The sequence below is a fragment of the Fulmarus glacialis genome, unplaced genomic scaffold (genome assembly GCF_000690835.1).
Source record: "Fulmarus glacialis isolate BGI_N327 unplaced genomic scaffold, ASM69083v1 scaffold19811, whole genome shotgun sequence".
Taxonomy (NCBI): Eukaryota; Metazoa; Chordata; class Aves; order Procellariiformes; family Procellariidae; genus Fulmarus; species Fulmarus glacialis.
The window spans coordinates 1-13,671 of NW_009191117.1; the positions used below are offsets into that span (position 1 = coordinate 1).

The window sequence follows — 13,671 nt, forward strand, 5'->3', positions numbered from 1 at the left end:
GGCCCTGAGTCACGCGCTCCCCTTGGCAGGACTTGGCTTTGCCCTTCCCGGCAATCCCGGCTAAAAGCAGGGGGAGAGCCCTCCTGGTGCTAGTCGAAGCTTTCGGGAAGCTGGAGGAACCCCTCCAGATCTTGCCAGGTTTGCACCCCCACAAATCATAAATAATCTGCTTCAGTGCCCAGAAGGAGCCTGGAGCGAGGGAGTGGGATGCCGGGTTTGGTGTGATCCTGTGTTCAGGTGTACCTGTCCTCTTCTCGCTGCTTCAGCTTTCCTATTCATTCATGCCTGAAATAAGCCCTCTGCCTAGCTGATAGGCAAACGCTTTGTTCTGCTTCAGTTGCGGTCTTTATTTTCCCCTCCGAAGGGAACTCTCTTGAAGCTTGTTTTGAATGGAAGGAGTCCAGGTTTGGAGCGGTCGGGTTTTATTTTTTCCGTTCTTTTGGCTGTCAACCCAGCCACCTTGTGCCGCGAGGATCAGCAAAGGCTGGAAGAAGCAGGACTGTGTTGAGGGCAGATTGATCTGCGTGGCAGGAGTTATTAATTCGACCTCCCCTCTACCACCTTGCTCTAGTGTTACCCTTGGTTGCTGCTAGCTGTGTGTTAGTCGCTGCTGGGTGCTTGTGTACAGAAGGGTGTGCTTAGATGTGAGTCATCTCGCAGTTAGAAGCTCAGGACAGATGATGGGGGGGGGCCTGGCTGGGTGGTTTGGGGTCAGGGTGGCACAGGGCACCTGTAATGCTGCTCCAGCCGTGCACCCTGCGCAGGGTCACGGGATTATTACAGCCCCGCGGCCTCCCTGTGCTTTATGTGCTCTCCTAATCCGTGCATAATCTTCTCCCGTGGGCTCTTTGTAGCCCTTCCAGTTCCATCTCTCATGTGGTGTTAGTGGCGCTTAACAAATCCCTCCTGGGCACCCTCTTTTCTGAGCAACCTGCTGAAAAGTCTCTGTTTTACCAATCCAGTGATTTTTATTTTTTTAATGCAGCCCAGCTCAAGGGCTCCTGAGGCCTTTTCTTTTCCAGGTACAAGCTAGCATATAATTTAAACTTTAATCAGCGCTGGCAATTTCAGTTCAGAAACTTAAAAAGGGACTTGGCATTTTTAGAAATCATCTCAGACCTGTGAATTTTAAGATCCTGCATTTAAAGCGAAAGAAAATTGTGCTTCCTGGAAGTAGAACAGGTTTGAGAATTAAACATGTCTTTCGAATTCTTTAATTCCCACCTGCCCCTCCCCAGCTTTCTTACCACCATTTGCTGGAGCTTGAGGACCAGGGAGTGAATCTGCTGGGAGACACAACCGAAATGCACCCAATTATTTTCCTGTCCAAGTCTGCGATTAAAGCCATGCGGGCAAATGTTTCAGAGGTTGTAAAGATCCAACCAAACAAATCCAAATTCAAGATCTGAGCCCAAGTTACAAATTACCTCCTAAGTGGAGGGCAGTGCACTTCAAGTAGTTGCGCTTTTGTTTTCATTTGGGGCAAGGTAGCTCATAGGATTTCTAATTGGAGTCGAGCCTGTTTGCTGAATAAACGTAGCTTTTAGGGGCTGGTATGACTTTTAGCTTTTCAAGGCATTTTTAAAGCTCAAGGTAAAGTGTTATAGTCCATGGGATTTTAGCAAAGATGTGTAGCTACTCTCTCTGGGCTGCCAATCTTCCCAGGACAGAGCCAGCATGAAGGAGCTGCTGCAGCTGAACTGCTGCTAGCATCCAAAACGCAATGCTGGTAAAGTGGGATGTGTAACGCATCCCAAGCCACAGCCAGCCATCTCCATACGGCTCTGTTAGCTGCCGACACCAAACCCTCTCCGCCTTGGTGTAACACACACAGCAGCCCAAGGGGGTAGGCTGAAAACCGCATGAGCAGCTCTGGTATTGAATTTCTCAGCTTTTAATATTTGTATGCTGCTGAATTCGCGGAGAAGGGAAAGGAACTGCAACTTCAGGCCTTTTATTTCTCTTGTTTGTCTTAACTCAGGGACTCTTGTAATTTTGGCTTACTGAAGCTCTCCCGCATTCCTCGCTTCCCAATCCATGCAAACAGCTGCTGGCTCGAGCAGCGTTCAGCAGCGAGAACTGGCAGGAGGCTGAAATACGCCTCTTGCTCCTCCTTTGGACCAGCAGTCCCAGTGCAGGAAATATTTTTCCATTCTGATGGGGAAGTGAATGTCGGAGCACGCGGCCCTCGCGTGCAGCCAGTCCCGGTGCCTTCGCTTGCGTGTGGGAGCTGGTCAGCCCGTGTGGTCCAGGGTTCAAAGCGTCGCTGCCTTCCGAGGGAATGAGTGATAGGCTTTTGTCACCCGGCTGTTCTTGGCCAGTGTCCCAGCGAGTGCGAGGTGGTACATGAAGGAGGCAGCTCTTCTGCTGGGATACCCTCTTCTTTCCATTTCCTGCTGCTGTGTTTCAAAAAGGAAGGAAAACGAATCGCCGACTCCCTCCAAACAGCCTCCCTCTGCTCTCCTGCTCTGCTTGTGGCTGTAGGATGTGCAGATGAATATTTGGTAACAACAACTTTGGGGCAAAAATGGTGTTAGTTCTCTATTTTGGGTTCAGAGCACCTGATGCAGGCGGGTACAGAAAACCCTGCAGCCCTGCTTTGGCTCACGCTGGCCCAAGCCGAGCACGGACATGCTGGTGGTCCCTGAGGAGGAGATGTGTTGGTGTGAAACCTGCCATAAAGAGAGCTGGCAGAGGCAGGTGTTCTATTGGATACCTCAAGTATTAGTTTGCTGTTTTGAGCAGTAAAATAACCATCCTTGGTGCATTAGGGGAGAACGAATTACATTGAAAAGATCAGTTGCAGGGACTGGGGTCTTCTGTTGGTGATCTAGAGCGGTTTGTCACCAACACCAGTCGAGCTGGGGGTGTTGTGTAAAAATCTCAGAGCAGCTCATAAACTAATTTACAATGAATTCCTGGAGAAAGTGTTGCTTTCCTCTTATAAATGCAGACATGTGGGTGTGTCTGTTCTTCACTCACTCTTTCTATTTCTTTTTTAAGCTAGCAAGCCACATGAGCATGATGGATGGGATGCTCCATGGAGCGTGGGATCTTCCCCCATCCGGCAGGGATGTCATTCTCCATGCAGATGGCATCCTCCAGTGGAAGCCACCTACTGCTTCTCTGCCTCTTGGGAGACCTGAACTTTTCCATTTGACGGAAAGGAAGCTCATAGCTCCCTGCTGACTGTTGGAAGTTAAGCGAGCAATCAATGACGTGAGACCTTAGGAGGGAGAAGGCGACTTTATTTTAAAACAAAATGAATTTTGCTCGTTCACAGTCATACCCACCTGCTCACGAGCACCAACACGGGGATCTCCAAGTGGTCTGTCTGGCATTCGGGCATCAAGACACGTGTGTCCAGATGGTCTGGACATGATTCCTTGCAATGACACAGCAGACAAGGGATGCCAAATATCAGACCTCTGGTGTCCCTTGGACAGCTTGGCGACCATGTGATGGCTTTGAGTCTGCTTAGCCCTTGGGGGCTAAGAGTGGTGGTGATCTTTTGTATTCCTGTCCCTTCTCTGTGAGTCTTTAGGATTTACTGACTACCCTTTGTGTCTTTATCTGGATGTCTTAAGGCTCCTACCCCATTCTCTGTTCTTCCCCACATCATCTCTTAATGGCTTGAGTCTCTGGCTTCAGTCTTTGTTGATGCAGATTGTCCCTTGTTTCAAGATGTTTCTTGTTTTCCAACCTGAGAAGCTGCAGCTAGGTGTGCTGAGATCTTGAGGACGTGCTAAATCACTGCCCTCAACACAGGCTATGTATTGCGCCCTGCGTTCTTCCTGGTGCTTCTGTACTCATTCCCATCCGTTCTTCGCTCAGATCACGCTCAACGTATGTATTCCTGCCATTTGCAGACTGTGCGTGAAGCGTTGTCTTCTGGTTTTGCGTGCATGTATAACGCTGCACAGGAGTCAAGGGACTGATCCTGGCTCAAAACTGAGTGAGCAGAAGCCTGAATGGAGCTGGTGTTGTAGCCCTGGAGCTCAAATCAGTGAGAAAAGTTTGGGAACTGCTTGTGTAACCAAGTCATTCGTGTGCACAAGTGCTCAGAGAGCTCTTGCTTACAAGCTGGCAGCTCATGTCGGGGTGGTCATAACGCTGCCAAGACCGGTGCTGAGCACAGGTGGGGAGTGATGCGGAGTGGCCGCTTGCCTTGGCATGCTACTGCTAGTGAGCATCTGAACTTGGGTCAGGGCTTACAGATCTGCCCAAGGCAGATCAGCAGCAGCTCTGGGCTGGTTTTGTACAGATCCGCAGCAACTGGTGGTGTCTGGGGCCACAAAGAAGCTGAGTGTCTCCGAAGAGTTTTTGCTCTAAATTAGCAAGAAAAGTTGCTAGCATTGGCAGGGAGTGGGTAGGGGGTACCTCATTTGCCCTCGACCAGAGGGTTTTGAGGCCGATCCACTTCTCTGTAGCCTCCTAAATGCATAGCGAGCATCTTCTGTGAAAGGCTGAGCTTGTTTCCCTCTCTTAAATGGCTTGTGTGATATGGCTGCAGGGTGGGGTGGATTTGGGGCATCATTCTCAGCTCCGTGTGCTCTCTTTGTTTCTTGCTGCAGGTCCCCCAGAAGAAAATGGTGTGAGGGCAGCCAGCTCAGCTGCCACTTCCAATCGCAGCGTGCCCAGACCTCAGGGACGAACATGGCAGCAGCTCAGGGAGCAGGAAGCAGTTCGGCCGGACCATCCGGACTCCCCGGTTCTGCCCCGGGGCACAGCAGCAACTCCACGGCAGTGGCGGTGTGGGAGTGGCAGGATGAATTTGGCAGGTGGAGGCCGTACCGAGGGAACGTCTGCAGCTACATTGAACAGGTTTTTCAGGCCTCTCAGCAGAAGGGCCGGCGTTCGGGGTCAGGGCTTGTCAGCAGCATCCCTTTGGGACACGCGGATCCTGTCTTGGCCCCTTACGTCATCGACATCCCAAGCTTGACGCAGTTCCGGCAGGATACAGGTAAGGAAGCTTCCCTGCCTGTGCTGGGGTTTTGATGAGGCTGCTTACATGCTTGGAGATACGTGGCACCTTGTTCTGCGTAGGAGAGACCTACAAAGCTCTGCTCTCACTGCTGGGCAGTTCTTTGGTGGGTGGCGTGTCTGCTTCTCTCCTGATGCTGTCTGCTGCCCAGCATGTTAGCATGTGAGCAAATCGGTGTTGGCTGGCGTGAATCTGTGGGGCTGGGCGCAGGCAGGCGGTGGTGATTTCTTAAGGAGCCTCATCACGGGACCTCTGGAGCTCAGAGTTTGTGAGCCAGAGCCCTCGGAGCTGCAAACTTTCTTCTTGCCCCCACGCACATCCATTCAAGACCACTCGCATAAAAAGGCCTTTTTACGATTCAAACCCTCCCATTTGAATCCCTTGTTCCCTCTGCGATTGGAGTGCCAGCTGCTTTACCTTGGCATGCCGCCCTGCGCAAGCTGCTTTGCGAAAGCCTGCAGCCCCCGCAGAACGCCGTAATGCTGCAACAGAATATTCCTTGCGCTTGTGTTATATGAGGCTGGCTTGCTTCCTCCCAGGGAGGAAGGGCAGGCTGGTCTTAATAGCGGGATTGAGACCTAATTTTCATTCTCATCTCGTCTCTCTTGGGGTCACTGAGGCTAGCAGCTCAGAATTTGCTGAGATGACTCTTACCCTCTTTTGCTCCAGATGCGCTGAGCAGCTGTAGCTCAGAAAGAGGGCAGGAATGGAATGCATGTTCTTCATCTCTGGAAAATCCAGGGAGATCCCAAATTACACACCCCGAATGAGTGGCTGCTTTGGAAAATTCTCTGTGCATCAGTTTCCTCTTTGCCAACATTTTTCCCACCACCCCAGGACACAGTCAAGCATCACCCCAAGCTTTAAGAGATGGGCAGTGCTCTGGTTTCTTGCCAATTGAAGCAATAAGTGAGCAATATCTTGAATCAACTGCACGATTGGGCAATTCCTATAGGAAAGGGAAGTGGTTGCAGCCAATGCGAGTGGTCATCACAGCTGCATCCGTGTGTTTATTCTGACTTGGTGACCTTAGGATTAGTTTTTCCTAGGGGTGTCCAGGTGAGGAGCTTTCTTAGCTGGATGCCTTGGCAGGTCTGGCTCACCATGGCCTGTTTGAGCACCTGGAAGCCCTGCTGGGGCTGTGGCTTCGAGCAATAGAGCATGGACCACCAGAGCTGGCACCAGCGCCTGTTTCTTTCTCGTTTTCTTCACACCAAGCTTGTGAGGGAACCTTCCAGCCTCTTGTCCTTTCAGCCAGTGCTCCAGCACATGAGCAGCAGTCCCAGGCTGTCCGTTGTCAGGAAATAGCCCAGTTTGGTGAGGGTGAGCAGAGTGCCAGTGTGAATGGGACATCCTTCTCCACAAGTGGAGCTGTCTCTCTGCAAAGGTCTTGTATCTCTTTAGACCTTTGTGAAAGATCTCAAAACACCTAGTGAATATTGTCCATCGCAGGATGGTTTGGAGTTGGTCATTTTAGAAATGATGTTGGCTGATGTGATCTCATCTTTCCTTGGTCGAGATTTGTGGTTGAATCGTTAATAACAAAAAGGCTGATTCCACTTTGCAGCTCTCCTGCAGCGTTTCCCACCAATTTGGAGGGATGCTGATCAGAGTGGCCAGGTCTGTGAGCCTCCCTCCACAAGTACCTGTGCGCTCTGCAATGTGACTATTGGTGATGCTCTCATATCCCCTTTCAGTGGCCTAGTTCTAAGCCAGGCTTTTTCTCTCTGCAGGGCTCTGCCTTAAACATGAACCTTTCTGAGCGAGCAGCCAGCTGACCTTTGTCATGTGCTAGAGAAAAGAATCTCTGCAGGAAACATCCCCATGAAAAATCTTTAAACAGAGCAAAAAATAGGCTGTTGTATTCTGCTCATTAGCTATTAGACAGACAAATAGGCTCTTCAAAGGAAGCCAGGGAGAATAACAGGAAGCCAGTGTTAACGGGACCAGCATCCCCACCAACGGGGAATGACAGCTGTGCAGGGGAATCTTGTGGGCAGGATTAGCCGCGGGCTTCAGCTGCTGGTCGAGGCAGATTAGCTGGGAGTGAATGCAAGGGAGCAGCAGGAGTTGTCCTCTCCCCACAGCTGTTTGCCCACCCAGGAGAGGAATGCCAGTTTCCCTGCCAGCCTGAGGGAAGGGGAACATTTTCCAAGTGGCTTTAGTCTTGTTATTGACTCCTAAAAGCTCTTCTCCCTGCTGCTTTTTTGGGATGTTAAAAATACAGGTTGCTTACAAACTCCTCTAGTCCTCTCTGTGCTGCTTTTAGCTTCTGACCTGCCAATGGAGCAGGGGCAGCCTTGCTCATCTCCTCTGAGATACGTCCTGCTGGGCTTTCTGACACCTTGCTTTACCCGTGGCAGTCCCCTTTGTCCTGGGAGCAGGTTCCCTGTGCTCATCTCTCAATGCAGTTCATTTCTCACCATCTCACTTCCAGCCCAGTCTCATCCCCAGTCCTCCTTCTGCTCAGGGGGTCATCCCTGATGTGGCCCACCTGTTGAAGTTGTAGGTTGTGTGTTTCTAAAATTTGGCAGGACTTGTTTGCTGGATGGGAGCAGTGGTTGCTAGAGTTTGCTCTTGGCTGTTTCATCTGCTTTTCCATGTAAGATGTTGATTCCTGGCTGGGGAAGGTCAGCTTGGTTCTGCTGACACCTTCTGCCCTGACTTCTGCCAGAGCAAGGTCTTGTCCCACAGGAATCGTGGGGGGCTATGGGCTTCATGGCTGAGCTATTGGGGTTCAATCCCAGGTCTTGTGGGGGAGGTTGCTGTGTTTCACTGGCTGCTAGTAGCTTTTTAGGTGTGCTGATGAGATGATGTCTGTTGGATGGTGTCACTGGAGAGTCCTGCTCTGCAATAAGCAGGATACTTGGTGCCGCTCTGGCCGCTGAAGGAGAGGTTGCGAGTAAGTGCTGGACCTTTCCTAGCTGCTCATGCCCTGCATGGGCTGAGGCAAGCCATTCCAGTCCCCAGTGCCTCCAGCTTCCCAGCAGAAACGCAAGTCCTGCCGTTCCTTGGTATGGCACGTTCTGCCTTTGAGAGAGCCTCAGCCTTTATGTCAGCTCTGGAGCTCAGATCTGTCTTTCCTGATGTAGTTTCTGCAATGATACATGGGACATACCTGCACCCCAGCACAGGGTCTCGTTATGGTCTGACCACCAAAGCGCTGCGCAGAAACCACCAGCACCATTTACAAAGAAGCCCAGGAGCAGAGGTGTGACTTTCATGCTGTCAAGCAGAATTTTTAGCAGCAAGGAGGCAGTTAATGTCCTTATGGTTTGAGTCAAGGCCTGGTAATTTCCACAATATCCCAATACTATGGGGTAGAAAGGACAACAGTGTGAGGTGGAGATACTGGAGCCAGCATCCAGCCAGCCAGAGCCTGAACACAGGTAGCGATTGGGTTTTGGCAGTGTGGAGTCCCATGTGGGCTGTCCTCCCTCTTCCTTGGGCTGTGCTTGTTGGGCGTAAAGCTTGCTTGGATTGCCTGCCCCCCACGGAGCCACCAGCAATATCTGCAGGCTTTAGGTGCAGATACTGGTTTTTTACCTGTGGTCCTGGAGCTTAGGGTCGTAACTCTCATGACCTCTTAGGAGGCTTTATTTTATTTTTGTCTTCTTGGTGCTGTTCTTCTCTGAATTCCTCCTGTGTTGTAACGACTTGCTGCATCCCTGTTCACCCCCACCTACCTGCATCCCCAGACTTGTTTGCCCTGTGGCGTTTCCCGCTCCTCTTTCTCACTGCAGGGTGCTGCTGAGGATTTTCCCAGCAGCAGCAGTTTTGACCCTGCTGCAGGAACCTGTTTTTGCAGAGGTTGCAGAGCTTCTGTCCTGTTGGGTGGCTTACCTCCCTCTCATTAGGCTTTTTCTTTTGTAAAAAAAGGAATAAAGTAGCCAGGAGTGAAGTCACCCTGGAGAGCCAGGTTTCCAGGGGGTTTCGAGCTCCTGCTGTTGCCATCGAGCGGCTTTGCAAGAGCAGCGTGTCTGCTTTCATTTCTCTTCCTTTGTCTGAACAGCTGCTGTCTCCAGTTTCCAAATTACTTTGTTGTCTTGTCTCTAGTCTTGCCCTATCTCCCAGCAGTCAGGAACCTGGAGAAGCTGGCCCCGTCCGTCCTCTCCAAAGTTCTCGACCTTGCCCTTGTGAGACTTCACCCACAAGCAAAATTGCCCAGACCCTTGTGTAAGGTGTTTAGCCCCTTAGGCGCTTCTGCAAAGCACTTCCCGGAGGTGTCATGTCTCTATAGTTACTCCGTTGTCAAGGCTGTGGGAGTTGGTTTTTTTAACCAGATCTGTGCCTCAGCCTGAGTTGTTTGTTTTTTTTTTTTTTTTTAAAACTTTCTAATGTCAGGGAGGCGTATGTGATCGCTGTGCCTTTGTGCTTGGGTGTGTCTGTCTCTGCATCCTCTCTCCTTCCCTCCTTTCCCACCCTTCCTCCCAGCAGCTTTTGAACCTGTTGCCAGCCCGCAATCAGATTTGGCAGAGGGACAGGGATCTCGGGGGTATTGCGTTTCTCAAAGCTTCATGAGCAAACCCAGCCCTGTCGGGAAGAGAAAGTCTGTTAGTGCCCCTGCCGAGGGAGAGGTGAGGAAGGCCACCCCGATGTAGACACCGCAGATCTGTGCAGAAACAAGTCCTTGAGACCAGGTCCCCCTTACTTCTCTGCTCACAAAATGATTCTTTTTTTTTCTCCCCCCACCCTCCCCACGCAGGGACGATGCGGGCCGTCCGCAGGCACCTCTTCCCCGGGGACTCAGCCGCCGCGCAGGGCATCGTCTGGGAGTGGCAGAACGATGAAGGTGGGTGGTCCCCCTACGAGATGAACGTCTGCGTGTTCCTGGAGCAAGCCCGTGCCACGAACCACCAGCGAGTAGATCTCGGACCCTTGGGCTACAACTATGAAGTTGACTTTGTGGCTCAAGTCCAGACCAACAAGACCACAAGGTTCCGTCGCGGTGTTCAGAGGCGCTTGGACTCCCCGTACCCAGTGACAGCCTCCCCGGCACCCCTTCACACGGGGGTGGCTTGTTCCTGCCAGCAGGGCTGGCTAAATGGTGGGACTGGTCCCATCACCACGCGCTACCGGCATTCAATGATAAACTTTCCCAACTCTTCCGCTACTCATCAGGTTTCCGGTAGGACAGCGTCAGTAAGTTCTTCCACCGTCGGCTTCGTGCCCTATAACAAACCGACTTTGTCTGGAGCAAGGTCAACACCGAGACTCAATGCACAGAGCACCTGGGCTTTGCCTCAAGCTGGGGGCCCCAGCACAGGACTGTCTGCATCTAACGGAGTCAGGTACACACCCTAATTCACCTTTAAATAATGTGCATGTGTCCGAGAGACCTGCTGTGCTCAGGTCTTCATTATCTAGGAGCCTCTCTGTCCCAGAGGACTTTACAAGGGTCTTCTTGCTCAACGGAGAGAGGTGTTTGTGCCTTTGTGTCCAATACAGTGGATGAGAAGGCTTCTCCTCTGCTTTTCCCTTCTCCCACTTGAAATCTAGTCCCTGTCTACTAGTCTCCCTGAACCAGTGGAGAAAGCAGTCAGGTTGAGATACTGCAGGTTTGAGGAAATTAAAGATGATTGGTGGCATTTCTGGTTACACTTAAAAACAACTTTGAGGGGAATGAGTGAATGAAAAGGGGACTTGTGAATACCCTCTTTAAATTCGAAATATGCAGTAAACATAGAGTGGAAAATTGCTCTGTGTTCAAAGCTCTTCCCCTTCAAGGAGGAACCACAGGGTTCACTGCCTGTGGCTGAGACCTCGTGAGTTCTCTGACAAAACCACGAAGTCCATGTTGGACATTTTTAAGGTGAACAAGAAGAAAAAAACCAACCCTAAGACATAGGTTTGATCAAGGATTTTTTAAATCCATTGTGAAGATGTTTAGAAAACAAATCAGCAATTCGCTTTCCCCTTCCTTTGATAGCCTGAACAATATTGATCCCTCTCTATCTGAAATCAGTGGGGTGACACTAGCAATTTGAGTGGCGTCCAGGCTATTTGTCAGTCTAAATGCTGATGCAGAGCCGAGGTGCCACTGGATAATCACAGAAGACGTTCATTTTGCATGCGTGGAGGTGCTGTGGGGCTTCACTGTTGTGATGTTGGAGGACTGGAAGCACAAGCAGGACTGGAAGCGATTTAAAATCCAGTTAAGCCTCACTTCGTGAGGGTTGTTTGCCACGTCCTTTTCCTTCATCTTTCTCTCTCCTGGCTGGGTGCTCAGAGTGGGCTCTGGCTCTCTGGAGGGAGCTAGTTACTTTGAAAGAAGGACTGGGAGTTGTTGCGGTGCTAGCTGAGGTCTAGATTTCCTCAGTTCTTTGAGCTGTCACCCCTCAAACGCTCCAGCTTGTGTGGATGGGTCACCCCATCTGGTGCTGGCTGGAGTAAGCCCGTGCCACGAACCACCAGCGAGTAGATCTCAGGCCCTTGGGCTACAACTGTGAAGTTGACTTTGTTGCTCTAGTCCAGACCAACAAGACCACGAGGTTCCGCCGTGGCGTTCAGAGACGCTTGGACTCTCCGTACCCGGTGACAGCCTCTCCGGCACCCCTTCACACAGGGGTGGCTTGTTCCTGCCAGCAGTGCTGGCTGCTGATCCATTTTCACCGTGGCTTTTCTCTGACAGGGCTGAAACTGGTGTGCATCTCGCAGCACAGGATTTCAGCTCCCGTCAGGGAGCGGCTGGAGCTGAAGGAGGACTGTGTTTGCACCTTGCTGGTGTGGGAGGAAAGGCTTCACTTCTCTACAGGCCTTTCGGCTGTTGCCAGCTAAATGAAAAGCAGAATCTCGTGGGCTGACAGCTCCGCTCCTCTCCACAGGGTGGGCTGCTGGGCCAAGCCGTGGTCAGTTATCCCCCGTGGGCTGGAGCGGGGCTGTGGCACTGGGCTCCAGCGGGGGATTTTGGGCAAGGGGGAGATCAGCGTCACCCTTGCAAAGTGGGGCACTTCCCTCCATGTTCTTGTAGGATGGCCTCTGTGAAGCCTGGACACCCAAACCAAGCCAGGTCACCACTAATTGGCTTTCAGGGTCTTAGCTCTTGCTGTGCGCGAGCCTTTGCTAGCAGAGGTCTTTGTGGCCTGTCTGGTGATAATACTTGCACCGAGTATCTCCCAGCATTAAACTGAGGACCAAGCAAGGGCTGTCTGACTGCTCTCTCTGTTTGTAAACTGCTGGAAGTGTACGGAGCAGTATATGCGTTTCACTGTAAATAATCCAGGTGCTTGTTCGAGCACCTGAGAAACTAAAGGGGAACTTGCCAGGGCTGATTTACCTGTCCAAGCTACCCCGAGTAAATACAGAGATAAGAGATCTAGAAGGGTGTTGAAAGCACATTCTGCTAATTACATGAGGCACAGGGGTTTGAGGTTCGTTTTGAATCTCATTTATATTTTAAGCAAGACGGTGAATCTTCAGATATTTTCCTTAGTGTCGTATCAGGACTTTCCCTCCTCGGGGTCATCTGAGTGAAATGACTTCCTGCATCCTGTTCTTCTTTCTCACGGTCTTTTTCTGGTGCTTTCTTTGCACCTGGTGATTTTTCGTGGCATCTTAAGCATTCGCAATACTTCTCTGTTCCAGTCATCTTTGAATAGGGCTGAGAACCAGAGCTCGGTACTGCCTGCGGGAGCCCCCAGTAAGGCTTTTGCAGTCTCCTGAAGAAGCTGCCAAATTTTGCCCTCTCACAGGAGCTGCTGGTCGGTGCGTGAGGCTGCTGGGCTGCCTGGAGTCCATGTCCTTCTCCAGAGCCTCACCGTGATTTGCAAAATGACTCTCGGAGTGGGAATTGCTGATTAAAAACGAAGAGCCAAATACCGCAGCAGTTGCCCCGCAAGCCTGTCTGGAGCCGATCAGGGTCTGGGTATGTTGTGTGCTACTGATGGGGGGACAGGCTGCCTTGAAAGGAGGGAGGATGGGAGACGGATTTTAGAAGGGTGGCACAGGATCCTTGCTGTGAACTGAGGCCGTGGCACGGCTGATGCTGGCTAGGAGGAGAGGGACAGCCAGGAGGAGATCTGTGGATGCCCAGCCAGGGCGGCTGGGGAGGACATTGTCATGGCAGCCTGCTGGGCTGGGTGCCGGGAGCTGCTGGGGCTGCGGGCAGCTCTCAGCGTCTGGTTAAACCCTCTGACAGACAAGTGCTGGCAGAGCTTGTGCTGGGTTAATGCAACAGCCTTCCGGGGCTGGCGTCTGCCCTGCTCAGCTGCTCCAGCTCGGTCCCTTCTCAAGCATTGCTGAAGGTGGCTTTTGTGGCAGGAGCATCTGGTCCCCTCCACGACAGCCAGCCCGGGGACAGTAGCAGAGGGCAGAGCCCTCCCAGAGTGCTGGGACTGCTGCGGTACCGGTGGCGGCATTGGGCGCGGGGGTGGTGAAGGTCTGGCTGTTGCAATCTGTTTTGCAGCTCAGCTGTTTGTGGTGTGGAAGGGGTGAGGTGGCTGGTATCTTGGCAGTAATCCCTGGCCGAGCCAGCCTTTCTGGGGGGTGCAAAGGGATCGTATGGTTAGATCTTTGCTGGGGACAGCAGAACGTGCCATGCGGGGAAGGCGGCACCTCTTCGGATGCTTGGAAGGGAGCATGCGAGTGCTGGCAGACTTGCGTGACAGGCACCCTCTGTGCAAACCCTGCACCCGCAGCTATGAGCCTTGGTCCCCGCTCTCCTGGCTGCCGGCTGTCTGTCCCCGCTG

At 51.9% G+C, this 13,671-nt stretch overlaps 1 protein-coding gene across 1 annotated transcript in view; it reads left to right on the forward strand.

Moving 5' to 3' along the window:
- The first annotated feature begins 4,573 nt into the window (after nucleotides 1–4,573).
- Nucleotides 4,574–13,671, forward strand: part of LOC104083178 (probable E3 ubiquitin-protein ligase DTX2) — a 23,132-nt gene continuing 14,034 nt past the window's right edge. Inside the window, exons 1-2 of the mRNA XM_009586577.1 lie at nucleotides 4,574–4,963; nucleotides 9,690–10,275. Of these exons, the coding sequence (XP_009584872.1) occupies nucleotides 4,657–4,963; nucleotides 9,690–10,275 (893 nt within the window). The 5' untranslated portion in view covers nucleotides 4,574–4,656. The remainder of the gene's footprint in view (nucleotides 4,964–9,689; nucleotides 10,276–13,671) is intronic.